This window comes from Talpa occidentalis, unplaced genomic scaffold (genome assembly GCF_014898055.3).
Source record: "Talpa occidentalis isolate TD23 unplaced genomic scaffold, MPIMG_talOcc4v2.1 talOcc4.3, whole genome shotgun sequence".
Taxonomy (NCBI): domain Eukaryota; kingdom Metazoa; phylum Chordata; class Mammalia; order Eulipotyphla; family Talpidae; genus Talpa; species Talpa occidentalis.
Window position 1 is genome coordinate 134353529 of NW_023603184.1, and position 23575 is coordinate 134377103.

At 36.9% G+C, this 23575-nt stretch overlaps 1 protein-coding gene across 4 annotated transcripts in view; it reads right to left on the reverse strand.

Annotated features, from left to right (window-relative positions):
* ABCA12 (ATP binding cassette subfamily A member 12) overlaps positions 1-23575 on the reverse strand; it is a 286187-nt gene that overhangs the window by 158863 nt on the left and 103749 nt on the right. The window contains exon 1 of one of the 4 annotated variants that reach the window (XM_037523992.2): positions 8432-8518. The exons of the other annotated variants lie outside the window; for them this stretch is intronic. Coding sequence (XP_037379889.1) covers positions 8432-8500 — 69 coding nt within the window. The 5' untranslated portion in view covers positions 8501-8518. Of the gene's footprint in view, positions 1-8431; positions 8519-23575 lie in introns of those variants that run through there. 4 annotated transcript variants of the gene reach the window in all.

A 23575-nucleotide genomic window follows, 5' to 3' on the forward strand; every position in this document is an offset into this window, starting at 1 on the left:
AAATGTAAGGGAACGAAACCTTGGTTTCAAAACAGTCTTCAAATGTTCAAAAGGTGTCAGAGTCATGAAGGTCAAGAAAAGACTAAGAAACTTACAAACCGGAGCCTCCTTGCTGGTGCAACTGATTAAGTACCACACTGTGAAGCAATCCGCAGCCTCTGCAGCATGAGTTCGATCCCCAGCCAGCCAGGGAGCAACCCACATGGTGCAGCAGACCTCTCCTGACTCACCTGCTGCTCCCCTCAGCAGTGTACTTCAGTCAATCTGCCTGTTCTGTTCCCCACTCTGTCTCTGGTGAATCCACTCACCCCCAAAACCGCATCTCTGGCCTGTACCTGTACCCCAGCTCTTGTATGCATAAATAAATAAATCTCTAAAAAAAAAAAAAAGAAACTTACAAACCAAAGGAGACGAAAGATATAAAAAAAGATGCAGAATGTGCTTCTATTAAGGACATGGTTGGGGGCACTGGTGAAGCTTGCATGGGATCTGAGCATTTGATGGTGGTATTGGGTTATGGAGGAGAATGTCCTTGCTTGTAAAATGCACACTAGAATATGGGGGAGGGAGGGAGGAATGGGGGCATCACTCTCAAATGCTGCTAGGAAAAAAGTCATTTGTATTTCTCAACTTTTCTTTGTTTTAAATTGCTTCAAAATAAAATGCTGAGAAATAATTTAAAAGATCTTTGCATTTCTTGTTAAAAATCCAAAGCCAACTTTAAAAGGCAGCAAAAAAAGAAGAGACAACGGGTCAAGAAAACAGAGAAAAACAAACAGGTTCATATCTAGGAACTCTATCTTGCTGCATGTAGATGACGAAGTTTGAAAAATTAATGATGAAGACCCCACACATCTCAATGACCTTCAAGTCTAAAATCACTCACTCAAAATTTCAAGTTTAAAACTTGAGAAATTCCTTGAATGAGCCAAATGCAAATTCAATCCAAAACTTTCATCTGTAATACCAATTAATTAAACCAATTAATTTAACCTAGTAACATTGGTTACCATACTTGCTAAGAATTATGGTTTCAAATCTTTGAAAATCTCTCAACTCTAGTTTTCAAAAAAATAGTGGAAAAATCACATAATTAAGGTAATTCCCACTTCATTAGTTTGTTAGAACCTTTTTTCCCCTAATTCCTGGCAGTCCATCTGATTCCATTTGCATCCATTTTTATTATTTTTTTTATCATTTTGATAAAAAGTCAATAGGAAAAATAAGGTTAATACATGTTACTACATATTTTAAAATTGTGGGAAACTGCTACTACATAAATGCCTTTAAATAGGGGATGCATGTTCTGGTCATCATACATGTGACACCCTATTGTCTTATGCTCGACCCACTTCATATGATCACATTGCCTGACTTGTCCTTGCAGACATTTGAGTTTGCGTTTCTTGCACCAGAGTAACTTGAAGTCAGTTTTGTTAGAAATGGGGCCTCCCCTGGTGGCACAGTGGTTGAGCACTGGGCTGCAAAGCTGCCCATATAGCCTCTGCAATGCTGGTTCTATGGCCGGCCACCAGCGAGGGTCCCACATGGCGCGACAGACCTCTCCTGCCACACCCGCAGCAGTGTATTTTGTCAGTCAGTCTGCTTGTTCTGTTCCCTGCTCTGGCTCTGGTGAATTCTCTCACCCTCCGGCGCTTCTGACTGTACCCAGTGCTTATATAAATAAATAAATAAATCTTTTAAAAAAATAAAAAGAAATGTATGTTACTGAATATCAGTATAATTTCCAAATGGCAAATTTGGGATTCCTTTGCCTAACTCTGAAAATAAACAAAAGTAAGATGGTTAGTATGAATATTCTCCATTTTCCTTTGTGAAATCAGTCTTGAGAGTCTTAAAGAAACTTAAAGATCAACATAGACTATGGTAATCAAATATAAGGTGTCTCATTCACTGAAACAATAAAAATTTAAGGAGTAACTATGGGTTCCAAACCTTGATGATGAGGAAATCAAAAGTCTTCAGTTGTTTTCTTTTTTAATTTTTTTTTACATTGGTATAGTCTTCATAGTTCTCAGCCACCATATCACCTGTGAACCACCACCATATTCCCTTGTGTTCTTCCCTCCCTGTTTTGACCTCCCTCTCTCCTCTCCGTTTGCTGTATGCTTAGATCTATGGTGAGCTTGCTAGTTTTGACTTTTTCTTAACCTTTTGTTTGGTTTCTCTATATTCCACATATAAGTGAGACCATCCTATATTTATCTTTCTCCTTCTGTAAAGTCTTTAGTCTTTTGAGGAAAGGAAGCATTTAAAAAAATTGCAACCAAATCCTGGAAGAAAAGAACATGAAAAGCAGACAAATCATGGGAAGTTGAATCTAAAAACTGAAAGATGAAAAAGTCTCAGGCAGAAGAAAGGATATGTGTGTTGGCTGGAGAGTAAGAGTGGGAGTACAGGAGTTTTTAAATCAGAACATATGGGTGAAGGCCCACAGATGGAAAAGAGGGTGGAATATTCCAGGAAAAGAAATAAATTCAGAATGACTGGCACATCGAGAATTAGGGAGGCTATCTCTGCCATACGCTTGTCCAGTCTCTACCCAATTGATTCCAGAGATTATAAGTTCACTATCCCATAGACTCTCCAATATTGGACAACTCATATTGTCTGATATTTTTGCTCATATGAAGGCGAAATCTTCCTTCCTGTCACTAACACTCATTTTTCTTGGCTTGGTCTCCTGTTCTGCATGAGAATTCTATGAGAATTTGAAGAGAGACAAAGTCCCCTCTCAGGTTTCCAGTGTCAGTTCCTTCAACAATTTCCTATTAAAAATGATTTCAAAATATCTTCTCCAGGATAAATTTTTGTTCTTTCTATGGTCTTCTTACTAAGTGGTTCTCTTGTAAGTAATATCAAAATTCAATATAATTCTCTAAGTGATAGTAGCTGATATTTATTGCCTGCTTAAAATGTGCAAGATACTATGTTAAGCACTTAACATGCATTCTCATTTAATATAATCACCTCATTTCCTCTTGCAGATGGGAAATTAGAATCTTAAAGAGACTAAATAAGCATTCATTGTATAAGCCACTAAATAGCAGAGCTAGTACTTAAACCCAGGGCGCCTGGCCTCAGCACCTGCACAGTTAACCATTAAGCTATGTAGCCAAACCACTAGAGACTAGATTACTAGCTCTCTTTGATGACATTATTATATTTTAATTAGTTCAGCCTATAAGAGCAATGCAAGTCATTTAAAGGTTTTACTATAACCTAGAATTACATCTTTTTATTACAAACTTGAAAATAACAATTGCCCAATCTTCCATAAAAAAATACTGTCTTATCCTTCCTCTTCTATTCTTCTCTTTTTACATTATCCTGTAAGTAAGCGTGACTGTTGCATAATAGTAACAAGAGGATTCATAGGTTCACACTTGAAGTTGGAGATTGGTATTTTAGGTCTGGAATAAACCTTAGTTCCAATCCCAAAGCAAGGAAACAAAAGTGGCCCAGAATTCTCAGTTAATTGGGCTTTCTGCTATTTAACTGCCATCCATAAAAAATGATTGATCTCAAAACTGGAATCAAGGAAATTTTTTAAAATTTAATTTAATTTTATATATATTTTACATAATTCTTCCTTTTTGTACAATGTATGCTTTCTCCCTACAGGTGTAGTCTCCACAAAATTTCTACCACTTATACACCTGTGCACCATAGTTCCACACATTCCCTCCCCTGTTTTAGTCTCTCTCCTTCCCTCTCCCCTGCAGAGTATCTCTGATTAATAGTTGCCTGTTAATTTTGTTTTTTAATTTATTATAATTTTCCCCTGGTCTCTTATTTGGTTCCCCTACATTCCTCCTATAAGTGAAACCATCCAATATTTTTCTTTTTCCTTCTCACTTATTTCACTGAGCATCATTTCTTTCAGCTCCATCCAGGTTGCTGCAAATGGCATGAGTTTATCTTATTTGATTGCTGAATAGTATTCCATTGTGCCTTCTTGATGGGATCAAGGAAATTTTATGAAATCTGTATTTCTAGACTATGACACATTTTGGATATTGGTTAATTGTTGATGATGTATCTGGAAATAGTACTTTTTCTTGAGTTTTATGCCAATTTATTTCTCTATCACTTCCATTTCTAAAAAGTCTTCATCTCATTACTTCTTATTGATTAACAACATGTGCGTGTGTTATGTGCCAGTCACCATACTCAACAGGCAAATTTAATTTTTTTTGAGCAATTAAAAGAGATTAAGGGAGTAAATGGTGCAGATCCAAAGGAGGCCAAAGGGCCTAGAAATCTGACCATGTAGGTGAGTGAAATGTGAAGAACCTGGTTCATTTTTTCATCTAGTTAGAATAAGTTTGGGATTGGAGTTTAATCCTAAATTGTTTTAATATAAAATTTTGCCTATTGCATAGACCAGCCAGCTTGAAAAATTAAGTTAAGTCTTTCTCTTTCTCTAAGCTACTATGAAAAATTAAATGAACAAGATGAGGAATGGGGAAAATGTGTCAAACTTGATCCAAATGCTAGAAGTTTATCAAATTGTGGGAATGTCTGCGATAGAGGAAACTAGTTCTATTTATCAACTGAGCTAAAATGTGAACCACTAGCCAGACAGTTACAACAGAAAATAAACAACTGGAGTTAATTTTCCCTCTTCAAGCTCTAAGTGTAGAGTTAGATTCCACTTCTATAGATTTGAAGTCACTCCTTGATAATCCTATTTAGAATCCATCTTCCTCATGACAGATAAACTCTTATCATGAACGATCTAGTCTTTCAGCCGGCAGTCTCTGCTATCCCAGGACTCTATTTCCTGTCATTAACAAGCATCTCATTAAGTCAGTCTCCTTGTTGCAAACCATCTTTGGTGGAATGTATCTCCATTTTCTCATTATTTTTAGAGTTAAATCACAAGCCCAGCAGGGCACCAACTGCATCTAATTGATTTTCCCTATTACCTAACATTTCTGTTGGTGCTTAAAGTATTGTTCACACTCCTTTAGTATTCATTTTTTTGCAATATAGTTGAGAATTGATAGTACTACTACTATTCAAAAAAAAGGCAGTATCTAAGGCTTCCTTAGTAAATATGATCTCTTCGTTGGTGGGATGAACTCTGAACAGAGACCAGAGACTGTTGCAAAGGGAAACTCAGCTAAGGAGCAATATAGAAAAACAGTAGGAGGTAATGAAAGAAAAGATTCATGCCTGGAAAATCTGACTTTAAGTCCTTAATTTCACTGCGTGACCTTGGAAAACTACCTTGAATTCTCTTGAATTTGTAATATTAAGGCAGCTATATAACCCCAAATATTTCAGAACTCTAATATCTGAATTACCAAAGAGAGAGATTTACTCCAAGAACAATTTTTTTATGAGTTGCATAATATATTTATTTATTTATTTTAATATAATTTTTTTTATTTTTATATTCCCCATACAATTGCGACCCCCTTATTTTGACCCCAATCCCTCCCTCCCCGCCCCAGCCCCCCCATAGAGTGTCGCTGGTTCATAGTTGTTTGTTGATTTTGATTTTTACTTTCTTATAGTTATTCTTTTTCCTGATCCCTTATTTAAGTTTTCTAGATTCCTGATATGAGTGAGACCACCAAGAACAATTTTGAGGAATGTGACCTCAACAAATTAAAGATACTGCCTTCCCTTTTCTGTAGCCAAATTCAACATTTAGCTTATCCCATTATCATTCTATATCACCTTTTGTAATTTTCCCACTTTCTAGCCTAGTATTTTTTTAATAATATATTTCCTTAGTAATTTCCACCTTAATATTTGTACTATATCTTTGTTTTTCCCTTATATATCATTCGTTTCTCCACTAACTTCTTCCTCTTTAGACTACCTCCCCTACCACCTCGCTCTATAATAGAATCTCTTGAAAAAAATTGAGAGAAGGATGTCATGGTGGTGATGGGTATAAAATGTATTTTAAATGACATCTTCAAAAAGATTACAAAGAAATAATACTTGCATTTTAAATGATGGTTTGAGGGTGGATGAAGTCCATTTCCTTCAGAAAGATTACATTCTTCCCTCAAATTTATACACGCCTTCTTTTCACATCTGCTTTCTAATTTTTCTAAAGTTTATCTTTTCATAATTTTTTTCATTTCATCTCATTTTAGATGAATATTAAGCCTAACTTTCCAACCTCTTGATTCTCTCACTCTTCCCTCTAAAATAACACTGCCACAGAGGTATGTCTTTCACCTGTACTCTCAAGACTTTTATCCAGTTCCAAGAGATGGGGTTCACCGTGGACAAAACATTAAAGAAAGAAATATCTTTTTCTTTGACATCTTGCCCACCACTTAGAATTTGATTTTCCTTCTCTGTTTGGTGTTACCATCTTCTTAAGGTCTCTTGCGGCCCTCTCATAGGTCACAGTGGATTCAGGGGGCTTTCTGAACTTTTCACCTTTTTCTGATCTCACTTCCTGCAACCAAAACTTTTCTGTCTAGAGTTCCATTTGTTCAAGGTGCTCTTAAGATAGGAAACATTTGATGTTCAATGCATGAACTATTAGTTCATGTATTCTCTTTTCCTAGGCAAAAGAATAATTACCAGGAACACTTTAGGTGTTTGGGTTCAATAGGAATAATATAAAGTTGCACAGGGGAAACATTTTAGCATGCCTGACTTCCATCTTCTCTCAATATGCCGTGTCCAGCAGAAATTGAGTAAAGAGGAGAAAAACTCTAGAGTAGAAAATTGATATGCCAGATCCTTCACAGATGAGGAAGGAACTTATAAAACTTTCTGAAGATAAAATTTCTCAATGAAACAATTTATTCACATGAGGGGTGCTTTTTAATTGAAATGGAGTTGTAAGAAAAGTATACTACAGTTTTCAGTATATTTACAGGAAAGTATATTTACAATTTTCATTAATTAGCAATAACATAGAACAGTCTTCAGTTTCTTTATGCTCTTATGTCTAACTGTTGAATTTTCATCACTTTAGAACTTTACTATATGCAAATTTATTCCTTTCTCATGCACTCTCCTCTGGATTTCCTTTCACCAATACTTTGAATAAAATATGACACACACATTGCCTCAAATCCTTCTATAAACTATTTGCCAAGTGTCTCACCATTTACATAGCACTTTGAAATGAATTAGCATATTTAATTCTCACCATTCTTGGTAATACACACAGAAGCCCCCATATGCCCATTTTCTAAATAGGAAAGTCAGTGCTCAGAGAAATTGTGATTTGCTCCCCAAGTCATGTAGCTGTGTGCTGCAGAACCAAGAAACCACCTCTTGTCTTTTGACCACATTCCTTTCCCAAACTCTTTTCCTACTGAATTCTACATAGAACCTACCCTGGGATAACAATGGGAAGTTTTTCTTCTGTGTGGTTTCCAGCTTAACATCAATGAAATAAAAATATTAATGATTTTAAGTTTTATATGCAAACTCCACACCCATGTATTCATATAACACCTAATGATTTAAAATTCTGCCAAATAAATTCACAAAGGTAGGTGAACATTAACTTCTCCCTTAAGTAAGATGTCAAGTGCTGCAAGCAAACCTATGGTGAGATAGGTATATAGATAAAACCTTGGTTTCTATCATGCATATTATTTGCATAATATTTATGTTATTCATCAGAGGCTGGGAATTACCACTCTATTGACTATATTTTTATATTTCCCTGGTTTTCAAATGTTCTTTTGAATATGTGATAATTCACAGAAGCCAATTTGTTTCTCAGTCTCCCTGGACTCTATCTGCTGAAAGATCTAATAGCTAGCTTTATAATTTAAAAAGCAAACATGAGCAGAAGAGCACTAAAAAATGTTGTTGCAATGAACAGATTAAACAGACTACAGCAGTAAAGCGAAGTGATTCAGTAATACTCTTGAAGCAATGCACATATATTGACTCTTGTGTGGAATTTCTAGCAAATGGTTCTTAGATACTAGCATTTCTGAGAAGCTTATCTATACCAACAGCCTTCAAAGTAGCCTCTTTCTATAGCTTGCATTCAAGTTTTCAAGCTCTTTTTGTTTCCCTCATGTGCTATACCTTTCATCAGATCATTTTCTTCAGCTCATTTTTAACTACAATTATTCAGAAAATTTCTGAAAGTATTTTGACCCCAAACCTAGAATTCAAACTACTTTCAATTCAACCACTAACAAAGCACATCCTTTCTTTTGCCCAGGGCATATCCTGGTTTACTCTTTTAATTTACTGAAATCAAAAGACGGCTTTGGGGGCATGTTTCAACTCGCCCTATTAGTTATAAGACAGATGCAAGGATGATTTCTAAATGTCTATTTTTTGCTTTAGAAAATACTTTAAAACTCCTCTTTTTTTTAAAATCTGTGTTGAACATCACATTTGAGAATACCTGGAACATTGCTCCCGCTCCCTGGATCTCCCAACCTTTTTTACTCACCGGCTGCCTTTTGACACCTAGCCAATTTTTCCAGACCAAGACCCGAAGCTGATGAAACTGGGAAGCCATCCTTCAAACACCACAAATCAGAAAATTCCTCTCTTCCTTCACCCGTCAAAAAAAGAATTGGTACACCGTCCAACTGGCTGTGAGTCAATGGGTTAGAAACCTTTTCACGGCATAGCTTTCTTAAGGTCTGGGGTAAAAAACCCACAGTTCTTCTCTTTCTGCTGGATTTTTCCCTTGGGTTAATCCTCAACCAAGGAGCAGTTCTCAGGCAACGCTTCCTCCCAAATGAGAATCCAGACAAGTATCTTTCAGTGGCTTTTGCTTATTTTAAAATAATATCCAGTTGCTGTTCGTTGCATGAAGCCCAGACTCATGAGAGAATGAATATCATTCAGATAATGTTCCACTGTAAAAAAAAAAAAAAGGCCAAACCCACACCTCCTACTCTCCATGAAATTAACTACCTATCCACACCTTTAAGAAGGTGTCACCTGCACTGGACACGTCATAAGGAATTAGGTGGACCCTTGCCAAGCCAGTAGGACTTGTCCTACATTCTCTTGCCTTCTTTACTACTTAGTGCCTACTCTAGCAGAGGTAGGGCACAGAGGGCAATTTACACACTCTAGGCCCAGTGACTCTTATAATATTTAAAGTGTCATGAAGATGTTTAAAGTCATGAAGGCCAGAGCTCAGCTGGAAAGCTCTGAATCTCAGCCCAGCATTACATATAATAGAGAAAGTTTCATTTTTAACCTAAAGTTGAAAACTTTGATTTGTGGTGAAATGACTATGTTGGCTATGTCCTACCACCTATCATGACTTACTAGATTCAATAAAATGCAGAAAATAAAAGGTAGGTTACAAATATACAATGAATTCCCTCCTTTTGGGGATGGAGATTCATACAGCTCTAGGGAAGTTATGTTGTTTCAAGCTCTTATGGTTAAAAAAAGAGATACAGGCTGACCCAAGATATATCTGATTTGTTATCCAAATTAAAGTTCTACTGCAATTAAATTAAATTAAAACCCTACTAAATCAACAGAAGAAATTTATTAAAGGTTAAGGGAAAAGAAAATGCTTAAGCACAACACGGCAAAATAGAGAGATTTGGATTATTCTTTCCCTAAATACAACTAAAGGAAAACAGAACAAAATTTGATCAAAGGAAGATTCAGAGGTTCAATGACAGACACAGACTTTCCCATGGGGGCTTTGCACTGAGGCCGCCAATTGTCCTACCTGGTACTGTGAATCTAATTAGAGGGACTTTCCAGAGAGGGACACATGCACACATGCAGAACCACAGGTTCAATTCCTGGGAGTCTGGCAGACTGGTGTGAGCAAGGTAGCATATATTTCCTGCAGAAATATATGACAAAAGGAACCTTGGTGGCAGCAGCGCATGGAGCCACTCTGGGCTCAGTTGTGGAAAGTTTGACTAAGGGCAGAGGGAGTGGGAGAAACCTCTCCTTATTCCCTAAAAAAGATCAAAGTGAGAGATTCCTGGCGCCCAGCAGTCCAAGCCTATCATCTGGTAGCAACCATTACCTGGCGACCTGGGGCACACAGCCCACAACTGCCACCCCCTGCCTGGCAGTGCAAGGAGACCTATGTCTGGCTACTAGTGCTCTGTGGATCACACTTGGTGCCCCCTGTCAGGTGAGTCAAATTTGGTGGGATGGGCCCCACACTGCAGAGAGGAGCAGCAAGCAGACAAGGTGAGACTCTAAGTTCCATGAAACACTGATAGGGGCTTGCTTTGGAAAGAAAGCAGAGGCAAAGGTGATCTACTGCCTGGAAGTTTCCTTTACTGCTCATTGAGACCAAGCATTTGAGAACCATACATCACATTCTCCCCCACCTGCCACCAAGATAAAAAAAGGAAAAAAAAACTAAATAAAACCCAGAGCTCCACAAACCCCCTAAAAGTAAATAAGGTAATACAGATGCCTAGGGATCAAGGAACATCTGAAAAGCAGAAAGAGAATAGAAATCCAGACACATATAAAAGGATACAGTAATAGAGACATAACAGGCCATGATTTTAAAATAACAATTCAAATGAGGTACTGGAAGAGCAATCCAATACAGAAAGACAGGTATGGGACCTTAGAAAGGCAATCCAGGAACAAAAAGGGTTCTTTACTAAAGAGATTCAAGTTATTTTAAAAATACAAAAAGAAACACCAAATGATATGATGATGAATATGGAAATAGTTTCAAATAGAATTAAGTTGGAAGAAGAAAAAATTTTAGAAACATAAGATACAAAATGTAAAAATAACACAAATGTAAGAAGAGAAAGAAATAAGATTTAGGAAAAATGAAGAAACTCTGAAAAAAAATCAGGTTCTATTAGAAGAAGAAAAGGAAGAATAATTGGTCCTCCAGAAAGTGAAGAGAGAGAAAAGGCTACAGAGATCCTACCTGTAAAGAGAACTAATAGCTGAGGACTTCTTGCACCAAAAGTAAGGAATAAACATGAATGTCCTGAAAGCAGAAGGAACACCCAAATTTCTAAATGCAAAATGATCTTCACCAAGACATATCATTGTTAAATTATCAAAAGTCAAAGACAAAGAAAAAATATTAAAGACTCTAGCAAAAAAAAAAAAAAAAAAAGAACATAACATCAAAGGCACCTAGATCAGGCTCTTGTCAGATTTCTCAGCAGTACCCTGTAGGCTAGAAAAGAGTGGAATGAAGTGCTCACAATCCTGGAAGGCAAAAACTCCCAGCCAAGAATAATCTATCCTGCAAAATTATCATTAAAATATGAAAGTGAATTTAAAGTTTTCCTAGACAAACAAAAAGCTAATGGAGTTTACCATCATAAAACCTGCCCAGAGAGAAATGTTGAAAGGAATTTTTGTAGAACAAAAGAAAAAATAAAACACAAACCTTAGTATGGTGACATTAGGAATTCAGCATCAGTAGAGACAAAAATAACATGAGACAACAATAAAACAGTAAAGGGTAGGGGAAAAGGACGAGAATCAGTATAGTCAGATGATGGCAAATTGATACCAGCTTATCAAGGATTTGTTTTAGAGGCAGAAAGTTTGAGAACCCTCATGGTAACCACAAAGCAAAAAATCTAGAATAGAGACAAAAAGAAGAAATAAAGAAACTGAGAGAACCATAGGGAAAGCATTCCAAATGAGAAAAAAGAAACAAATGGAAAAAGAAATAAAAGGAAGATTAAAAAAATCAAAAACAAAAGACATACAATAAATACACCTAATATATCAATAATCACCCTAAATGAGAATGGTGTAAACTCACCAGTTAGAAGGTAAAGAATGAGAAACTGGCTCAAGTGTCAGCCATCTATACTTTGCTTACAAGAAACTCATTTAAAATCTGAAGACAAACAAAGTTAAAGTGAAGGCTACAGCAAGATACTTCAAAGCAATAATACAGAGAGAAAATCAGGAGCTGATATTTTCATATTTGATAAAGTAGACCTTCAGTCAAAAAATGGTAATCACGGGCCAAGGTGAGTACCATATTGTCATTAATAGTTAGGCAACTAAATGTAAAACAAATATTCACAGACCCAAAGCAACATATTGACACAAGCACAATTATTGTTGGGGACTTTAATAAACCACAAAAGAATAGATCACCCAGACAGAAATTTAACAAAGAAATGAAGGCTTTAAATGAGATATTGAACTAGATGGACTTACTAGATTTTCCAAAAGAAATGAATATATAGTCTTCTCAAGTGCACACAGAATATTATAAAGGCTTGATCATAAGCTGGCACACAAAACATGTCTCAAAAAATATATTAAGATAGAACTTATATCAAGTATCTTCTCTGATCACAATGCGATAAAACTAGAAATTAACCACAAAAAGAATTCCAGAATAAACCAAAACATGTAGAGACTAAGCCAAATGTTTTGTAGCAATTCCTGGGTCAATGAAGAAATCAAAGGAGAAATTTTAAAATTATCTGGAGACCAACAAAAATGGAGAGACAAGTTACCAAATCCAGTGGGGTACTCTAAAAGTAGTAGGGAAACTATAGACACATCAAAACCCCAAAAAGATCTCAAATAAACAATCTAACTTTACAACTGAAGGAACTAGAAAAAGAAGAAGAAATGAAACAAAAAAATCAGGAGAAAGAAGGAAATAATAAAAACTAGAATGGAAATAAGTGAATTAGAAAGCAAAAAGACAAATCAAAAGGTTGTGAAACCAAGAGCTGTTTTTTCAAAAAGATAAAACAAAATTGACAAGCTCTTAGCTAGACTCATTAGGAAGCAAGAAAACCCAAATAAAAGTTACTCTTTGACAAAGGAACTGTAACCATCTAACAGAGAAAGGAAAGGCTCTTTAACAAATAGTGTTGGGAAACATGAATAGCCACATCCACAAAAATAAATTAAACTAGATTTTTAACTCCATTAATTCAAAATAGATTAAAGACTTGCATACAAGACCTGAAACTATAAAATACTTAAACGAAAACGAGGGTGATACACTACTGGACATCAACCACAGAGATTTATTTGGGGATGCAATCCAATAAATAGCAATGTAAACCAAAGCAAAAATAAGCAGGTGGGACTACATAGAAATAAAAGGTTTCTGTATCTCAAAAGTAACCACGCAAAAAGGAAAAGGCAACCATCAGACTAGGAGAAGATATTCGCCTCACACATGTGATAAGGAGTTAATTTCCAAAATATACATTTAGTACTCCTATCACTCAATAACCCAATCAATAAAATGGGCAGAAGACCTAAATATTGTGGACACTTCTCCAAGAAGGCTACTAAACACATGAAAAAAAAAGTTCAACACCACTTATTACAAGGGAAATGTGAGTCAAAATCATAACGGTTATCACCTCATCCCTATGATAACGACCTATATTGAAATGAGTGGAAACAATAAATGTTCATAACTATGTGGGAAAAAAGGTATGCATATACAAAGAGATTTGTGAGCTTTTATGTTCATAGCAGCATTATCCATAATAGCCAAGTAATGGAACCAGCCTAAGTATCCAATAACAGATGACTGGACAAAAAAAACTGAGGAGTATATAGTCAATGGAATACTCAATTATTACAGAAAATGAAATGATGTCTTTTGGGACAAAATGGAGGGTTCTGAAGGTAATTACACTAAATGAAATAAGCCAGAAAAATGAGATACCAAATAGTTTAACTTGTTTGCAGACCATAAATAACCAAAGAAGACATCTTGGCAAGGCACAGCAAAATTAATTCTTAGACTCTGTGAAAAGAACGTTATTACCAGGGGGAATAATTTGGAAGGGAAGGGGAAGGAAGGAAATAGGTCATGGCATGGGAGGTTTGGTGGAGGGTTAGTGAAATATGAGAAATATGAAGGTTGGGCTTCCCGGGTGGTGCAGCGGGTTGAGTGCAGCGCTGTGAAGCTGTCCACAGCCTCTGCAGCATGGGTTCGATTTCTGGCTGGCCAGGGAGATTCCCTCATGGTGCGGCAGACCTCTCCTGTCTCACTCACTGCTCCTCTCAGCAGTGTATTTCGGTCCTTCTGACTGTTCTGCTCCCGGCTCTATTTCTGGTGAATTCTCCCACCCTCCTGTGCCTCTGGCCTGTACCCTGGTGCTTGTATAAATAAATAAATCTTAAAAAAAAAAAGAAATATGAAGGTGTGAAAATGTACCCCCAATGTTATACAGGTCTGTAAACAACTGACAAAATAACAAGAAAATTCTTGAATTATTCAAGGCACATTTTAATTAATTTTAATGGTGATCTGTGTATGATAGAAAAATCTGGCATAAAGATGTAACATTACTTAAACACCTTAAGGACAGCCCATTCCCTGTGATAGTCAATGTCCATAGATGATACATCCAGTCAATTTTCTAATCTCAATCTTCCAGTAATCTAATCACAAATGCTTGACCTCTTACCAAACTGGTATATATTCAATATTACAATGTGTCAACATCCCTCCACCTTCAGGTCCCTGACTTGCTTATGGACTCTCCTCTACCTCAGATACACACTTCCCTCTATAGGCATCTGCCACATCCATCTCCAAGCTGACATCTTCCAGGAAGACTTTTAACCTATACCCCATAAGGACATACTCTCTCCTGCTTTTGAATTCACCATAGTTCTTTGTTTATATCTCTCTCAAAGAACTTATATGTTATATAATTTATATTTTATAGTTCATATTTTTATTTTGCCCTATTTTATATGTCTTCTTTTTTCTACTAGATTGCAAATTCTTTGAGAGCATGTACTTCATACATGATCACTTTCAACTGGCTGCTGAGTTTAACTGACTAGGCAGTCTGGACTCAGGCTAGTGAAGCTCTCCTTGATCCTCACACCTCCCTGTGGCTGATCCAGAGCCTATTTATGAAATCAGCTAGAACATTATTTGAATTCTCTGTTTAAATTTGCAGTAAATGTTGGTTTTGACTTCCTGGTCCCCATGCGGAGTCTGCAACGTTGGTGGAATCAGCCCGGGGCTGTCTGGAGGCAGGCCGGCGCATGCCCATTACCTCAACATTGGCTCTGTCTCTCCTGGGAAGAGTGTCTCCAAGTCCAACCCCCACGAGGTTGTCAGTCCTGAAAATCTAGAATTTGGTCTTTTAATTTTTTTCTGGATGAGGTTAAAGTCAAGGCGTTCTTCAGATAGCTGAGGGCCCTCAGTAACGCCCTCCTTTGTCACTCCTGGCAGGCATTGAGTGTCTAAGATTCTTCTGGCTTTCTCAAGTTTGTGCATGGCAGCCTACTTGCTTGCCTTCTTTCTCTGTCTTTCTCACCGTCTACTACTCACTGAAGGTTTGGTTCACAAATAAAGTATTAATCAGTTGTAAAGACAAGTTGGGATATTTGGGGATGTGACTCTACATGTCAATTGTCAATTTCTACCTGTCAGGGGACATTACAGTCACAGAGTCACTTTACTTAGTCAAGTTACTTCAGGTTAAAAAGTGCTAACTCACGATGTGGCTGATGCAGCTGAGAACCTGAAAAGTACCAAATGGTTTCTCCCATCTCTTCCCTAGTGGAAGCATGGTCATCTCTTCCCTAGTGGAAGCATGGACTTGCTTGTTGTTGTTTATTTAACATTGGCTAAAGATCCTCTCTCAGGCTGTTTCTTGCCTGGACAGTTTCATCCACTACCTCTAATTTTCTGATGAAGATAATGTATTTTATTACAACTCATGTCACTCTCAGAGATCTTTTTCTTCAAAGTAATTTAAAACTTTACATTCAGTATTTAATATATGTAAGATATTCCTTCATATTGGAAGTCACATGATGTCATAGCTCCAAACATTACACACACTTCTTGGGAACCAGAATGATCTTTTACAAACTATAATTCAAAGTAGTTCCAGTATGGCACCTAAACAACCAGATTTCCGGATTTTGCCCCACCCTGAATATTTATATCTTGGCATCTACATTGATCATTATCTGCTTCTATTCTTTTCTTGAAGGTCAAAAAAAAAAAAAAAACCTTTTAAAATTTCACTGTAGAAAGGCCTTCCCTAATAATAGTCTGGGAAGTTGGCACTTACATAAATCAGGAATCATAATCTTGAAGAGGTTATGAGGCCATCCAAAAGGAAATGGAAGGGAGAAGGTAGAAGTAGATTAATTATAGTGAATTCTACAGTTGTTTTTTTTTATCTGCATAGAGGAGGATATAGCTTTGTGCCCCACTCCCAATCATAGATTCGGGTGCTATTGGCAGATATCTTAAGATTTAACCTAGAAGAAAGAATGAATTGGCAGCACCCAGTAAGATGCACCCAGGATACACAGTCACTGAAAAAATTTTTTTTAAAGTAAAAAGCTAAACTGAGCAGCTAATAAGCAGAAGTAAAGTTACAACAATACAATCCTGGCGGGGTAAGTTAACCTATAAGCTGTTTACAGTTAAGTGAGAAGTTACTCTATTTGGCAGGACTATGGTGATCTGCCACACTACTCCCTCTTTCCAGTGCTTCTGCCAGGGGCCAGTGTATCCAAACTGTCTTCAAGGATGATTTTCAAATCTCAGTTCATATCTGCCTTCACTCTTTTTTTCTGCTGTAGCTGACTCTAGTCCTTGGAGATCCATAGTGCATCCCTTTATTGAGCAAGAGTCATGTCATCTATTAGATCTGAAGCACTATTTGCTTTCATGCCCTCACTTCACTAGCAGTGAAAACAAAAATAAAGCTTTAACATGAAATAGCTTGTGCAAAAATTACTTCATCCCAGGATTCCAGAGTTCTGCTCTCCTGAGCTTTTGGAGAACACTTTGACTAGATGAAATTTGATTGTGCCATGCCCAGAATCCATTTTGAGCATGCTAGATCCTCCTCCTGAGATTAGTCTCAACTGGGATCACCTTGAGGGTAACTTCACCTACAGAACCTAACTACAGTGGTGACTCTGCTAAGGCCATACAATGTGTAGTTGATGAGATCCACTGGACATGGATCTTTTCAGTCATCCAGTTATGCAGCACACTCAAGGGCCAGGAAGAGGGATAGAATATTGATGTGATAGAAACACATTGATTTATTTTAATAATGTCCATTAAAGATCTATATATGATGATAGTAGTAACAATAACAATAATGATACTATTTATTAGGCCACAAAGTCCCTGAGTATTTCATCATTATGTAATAGGAATCTATCATAGGTTTTGCCAGTAGTTGGTGGTCAATTAATACTTATTGAATAAGTGAGTATCAGACATTTGTTACACATATACTGAGCAGCTAATAAGCAGAGGTAAAGTTACAACAATACAATCCTGGAGGGATAAGTTAACCTATAAGCTGTTTACAGTTAAGTAAGTGAGAAGTTACTTAGGAGAGCTATTATATAGAAACTAAGAGAGCTATTATATAGAAACTGGCATTATTCCCATTGTCAGAGGCAGAAAGTGATGTTCAGAGAGGTGAAGAAAATTCTCTAAGGTCACCCAGCAAAGAGGGATGTGGAGACAGCAGAGAGGAAATGGAAACAGCACTGTTCAAAGTCCCTACTTTCCATCTCTGTGCTGCCTCCAATCCATGAGGTGCATTGAGTGTAAAGAGCTGAGAAGGAAAGAAAATAACTTCAGGACTTTTTTTTCCGGTTCTCTGAGAACTAGTAGTCACTTGTAGAGATGTGTTATTGCCAGAATGAATGAACAAGGAATTATTGTGACAGGAATTCAGAAAAAAAAAAGAAAGAAATTTGCTCTTTTTTAAATTTCTTGGAAGAGCATAAAGAAACGTCCCAGCCCGGCCCTTACCAGTTTCATCAGATATGTCTCTCTACTCTCAACCATCCCTCTGCTGTAATGACGTGGATGAGGACTATTCACATGCACCTAAAAGGAAATTATGCTTCTTCTTGAATGACTGAGTCAAGTGTCATCTCCCTCTCTGAAGCTTTTGCCTGCCCTTTCACACACCACACCCCCATGCCCAGATGAATTAAGTACCCCTTCATCCTCTTTACCCTGGGCCTCTGTGAATAATGACAGTCAACTCTTCAGTAGCCTCTATTACAGTCACTCTGTCCCCACCAACACTTTACCCCCTGAGGACAGGGACCTGCCCTATGTAAACACCAAGAGTTAGGGATTAATTCTTCATCCCTGGAGAATGGTGAAAACTCTGGCCTGAATAGGTCTAAGAGCTGGTTTGAAGTAGTAAAAGACAAAATTTTAAGTTAAGGAACTTAATGCTAAAATGAAAACAGTGACATGTTAAGGGCTGAGAATGGGGAAGGTCCTGGGAATTCCTTAAAGACAGAGCACAATAAACACAGGTGCTGTGGAAAAGAATATTAGTGTAATGAGGGATTCGGGTTGAGACATGAAACCTCTATTTGAATGGGGAAAAAAGGTGAAATAGTTTTAATGACAAAGTGAAATAATTTAGGAATTTCAATGGTTACCAGATCCAAAATTTTATTCCTCCTCCACCAAACTGGTTTTCATCCATAACATCACTGACAACTGACTTTTTTTTCCACCATGACTTTTACATTAAAGTGTCATGTGATGCTCACGTTACTATAATCTAATCTTTATAACACACCTGTGAGATCAGTATTATTTTCTCTACTCTGTAGATGAGGAAGCACAGGTGAAGTGGCTTCCCAGGTCACACAACTAGTGAGTATCTATACAGTGATTTGACCTAGGTCTCTGCTTCTGCAAAGCCTGTTCTCCGAGGCCCTCATAAACACGTCAGAGGAAGGAAAGATGGTGAGTGTGTTCATTAATCCCAGGTGGAAATATGCAATAAGTTGGGAAATTGAAGCTAACTCATGGCAAAAATAACAGCGGCCTTCTTTTATGAGGAGGGTGGGGCTCCATCAGAGACTGAAGATAATGAGACACAATTGTTAATACCTCATTACCTAAGATCTGCCTGTAATGTAAGATGGTGATAGCCATACTGTGAAACAAGTAGGTGTAAAGAGGTTTCAGATTCAGGATTTTCAAGTGTGTTATCAGCACTGAGACACTCCAATGGTGATGTGGATAGAAGAACTGTGCCAAGAAGCAACTGGCAAAAATCTCATCACAAAACCAGGAAGAAAGACATGTTTAAGCTAGAGAGCTTAAATAAGACTCACTCACTTCAAGCTAAATTATGAGACAACTTTCTCTACAAGATGGCACCATGGTACAGATGGCCCCATTACAAGCAATTTGGTCTTGTCAGGAGAGCCAGTTGGATAAGCGAGCTGATGATCATATTTACCATTGAGTTGTGCAAATCTGGGAATTTCAGGCTGATTTACAGTCTTACAAAGAATCATTCATCCACTCACCCAAGATGAGTAATAATTTGCTTGGTTAAAATGGTAAAATATGCTGAATTAATTAATTTTACTACACATGTTACTATAACCTTGTGGGGATAAGAAATAATGGAGGTGTGTAAAATTTGTGGGGTTTCTGTCAATCTATTGAAATGTAAGGAAAGATTTGAGGTAACATGAAAAAAGATTAGCACCGTTCTTTTTGCAGTGAAACTCTTAATCAATTCTCCACTGTAGAGGAGAAAATAAAAACTACTGTTGTTTTCTTTTCTCAAATTTCTATTTCCAATCCCCATAAAACCTAAATCAGTTTAAAAGACAAATCTATGTTTTAATCTAGTATCATTTCTTTATTTATTGACAAAAATACAAGAAACCTATTTCTGCATGCATATTACCTGTAGTAACTGGCCAGTTTCCAGAGAATCTTTTAAAAAAGACTATCACAAACATTAAAGACTTCTACATACATGTACAATATGTATTCTCTTGAATACAACTATTACAGAAAAACTGATATTTCTTAAATAAGATAGAATATGATCTTGCCAAGCATTATAAGATTCCAAATCTTCAGTACAGGAAAAATAAGTTACTTACTTATCTGTTTCCTCAATTTTAAGCACACACAAGTTTTCTATATATTTTCTGTGTGTATGACTACTGAAATACTTTGAAAGGACAGGATTAGGTAAGAAGGGACTGGTCATTGGTCAATGGTTTTAACTCAAATTAATACTAGAATATTTTGTTGAAACACTGATAAGTCAAACACTAATAGGCCAATCTGGAAAGAATTAAGATTTTTGTTTCTGTGCCCTTTGTATAACCTTCTTTCATAACACTTCCCTTTCATCAAGCCCCCACAAGCAATATATTGGAACAAAGGAGAAGGAAGGACAGCAAGGAAAAATAGAAGGTAATAACTAATTGTCATGCAATTTGACTTTTGAAAAAGGACATATATATTTTAAATAGGGTGGAATAAATTCACAAGTCCATACTCAAAATCATCTATGTTTGCATGTATTTATACAGACAAAAATATATTCCATATGTCAAATATATGTGGCTAGAGATACAAAGCATATGTATAAGTATGTAAAGAAACATCCACAGAGTTTTAGCTATTATATAGGCATCCTTGGATTATAAATGTGAAAAAATGGTTTATAATAAAAATCAAACATCTGGCCCTCCAGATATGCATTTTAATGAGGGTTTTAATGATAGCATGTGACAAATGGAGCATATGGCCATGGTATCAGTGTAGTATTGCTACAGAGAATTGGACGAGTCTTTTGAATCAAATTTTGCAGCATCTAGGAACCTCCACAGTATTTTTCTACACACACCAATCTAAAACCATCCTAATTTAAATAACTACACTTTCTTTTCCCTTATTAAGTTCATACATTTACCCTTCTTTCCAAGGGGAAGCACTGACACATACCACAATGTGAATAGATCTTAACCTAAAATAACAATTTGAATGACTGCAAAGATGCTTATGTAGCATGAGCTTTCTCTCTGGATCATGGAATTGTTTTGAAAGCTGGATCTATACATAGGCTGGAATAAAGAAGAAACTGGTTCAAAATTCTTCAGGAGGCTTGCACAAGTTTTCCTATAATAAGACTCTTGTGGGAAACATAATCCCATTCTCACCTACAGCTTGACCCTCAAATCTTCAGCCTTCCTTCAATAATGAAAGTTCATTGCTTAGAGCGAACAACAAGCATTTTGTGCAGCACAGGAGCCCATGAAATGGAGTTCTGTTGGTGCTGTGTCTCTGCAGCCTCAAGAGGTCATTGGCAAGATGCCATTTTGATATCACAACTTCACCCTCTAAACGGGGGGCCATGTGAGAAATATCAAATCATGCTGAAAGAGAAGGCACTAACTTACTGCAGGAGGAGAGGACACAACAGCCTATTGGAAGATTAATTTTGACTAACGAAGAGGCAGAGCATTTGGGGGCAAAGAGCAGAGGAACTGTAGTGGGGAGACCGGTGTTAAAGTCATGTTGCCATTTCCTGACTAGGCCAATTTTTGAGGTTCCAAAGCTTTACTAGAAAGTAGGGTAATAGTTGTGCTTAATCCTTTGTTTTGGTGGGAAATTAAAGACTCAAACACAAATATCCAATATAAGATGCCAGCTGAAGCCTTTCTCCTCTCCATTTCCTATATTAATATGTGTGGCTTGACTTAACACTCTACGCAACCTAGCTAGGAAATCGCCACACTGGTTGTGTATAGAGGAAAACAAAAAAATGCACATAGTTATAGGGAGAGTTTAATGTCCTTCCTGGAGATGAGAGATTAATAGGGTATCAATTCTCTCAAACTGAAGAACTTGCCCTCTTTTCTCTCCTCCTCCCACTTCTCTTTTTTCTTCAAGCCATTCTTTCTCCTCCATTCTCAGACAAATAATTACCTCTCCTCTCCTGCTGCAGTTGTTTTGCCTCCTTCTGGTAACCTATAGTGCCTCCTGACCCACAGATGTCAGAGGCATCAATGGATTTACTGCCAACACCCCCCACCCTGAAACAAGTCAGTGTCTAGCATAAGAAATTCTGAGAGCAGCTCCTGAAAGAGTAAAAATTTCACTTATAGTTAATTGCCATTATTACTGGCTAAAATAATGCTTGATCACTTGGAACCTCTGTAACAATGACAATCAAGGAAGATAATGAGATTAATTCCACACAATTATTTCAAATTCAAAGCAATATTCAATTATATCTCAGGACATATGAAATACTGTCATTTTCTATTTTTCCTATACCAAGGCAATTTCATGAGATGTGTAGATGCCTTTAAGATCCATGACATAATCTTGCTGGTGAATTCTTTTTGAAGATATAACATTTTGGTGTTTTCATGTTTATGTTACCTTTGAAAAATTAAAGTCAGCCTATTCTACTTCATCTGGATGACTGCCTTATGAACAAGTTGTCTAGTCCTCTGTTCTAATGTGAAAATGACATGATTGTCACATATCTGCCACTGTAGTTCAAACTCAAAGAGTTGTAAAATTGCTTTACAAGTTATAAAAGTAATACTTCTCTCTAGCAGTGACATTTCATAACTGAAATTTTTCTTATTTTTTATATATTTTAGGGATTTGGTTTGATATCATTAACATGATACAGTGAAATGAAACAAATACTTCTTAATTGCAGTGAGTCAGTAAGAAAAGGAGGAGGTGGACTTAACACAGAAATGATATATCCACAGCAGTATTGAACAAATGCATACAAATGTTTTAAATATATATAGTTTCAGCAGAGAGGGAAAAATTATTAGTAAATGGTTTGTTTATGACAATCTAAAAACAACTTGAGTATAAATCAGATTTTCTTGGTTATGTATTAAATTCAGAGAAGAATGCTCTTTGGAAGGTTATAGTTAAATATAAAGCCCAAACTAGCAAAGGGTTAAAGTAATTAATACCATTGTGTATGATTTGTATGAACATCTATTTCTCAATTTAGATTATACTGACTACATTACTCTCCTTTGTAAGTTAGAATCAATCGATTTAAATATCCAAAAAATATCAGGTAAACAAACACAGTGACCCATTGTGATTAAAGGGATGAAGGACAGGAAGTTAGGTGTTGAGCAAAACTGAGATACTCTGTAGACAAACACTTTGGGACCTGAGATGGTCTTTTAGTATGTAATTTGACAAGGTTAAGCCTCGGTTAGTAAATCAAAGGATAATGTAGGTATTGCTGTAAAGTTACTTGTAGATGCAATTAAAGGCCATAGTCAGTTAACTTTAAGGAAGAGAGATTATGACAGATAATCCAGGTGGGTCTGATTCGATGGTGAAGGGTTTCAAGAGTGGAACTAAGGCTTCCCTAAGAGAGAAGGGATTCAACCTTAGCTCTCCAGTCCCAGCCTTCCCTTCCAGACTCCTCTGCTATAGATTTCAGACTTCCCTGGTCAGACACCACCATTGTATAAGACAATTCCTTGCAGTAAATCTCTTGATAGGTGTCTCCTGATGGTTTTGGTTCTGCTTCTCTGGGGTGGGGGTGGGGTCACTGACTGTTTCAGGGCTCCTATAACCTGATAACAGGCAGATATTCATAAAGATGTGATATTAAAGATTTCAATCCCATAGAAATTTGTAGGTATTTAAAAATTAACCTTTCAATGGCCTCCCTGGTGGCTGAGCAGGTTGAGTGCAGCACTGTGAAACTGTCTGCAGCCTCTACAGTGAGGGTTTGATCCTGGCCGGCAGCGGAGATACCCACATGGCGCAGCAGACCTCTCCTATCTCACCTGCTGCTCCCTCTGCAGTGTATTTCAGTCA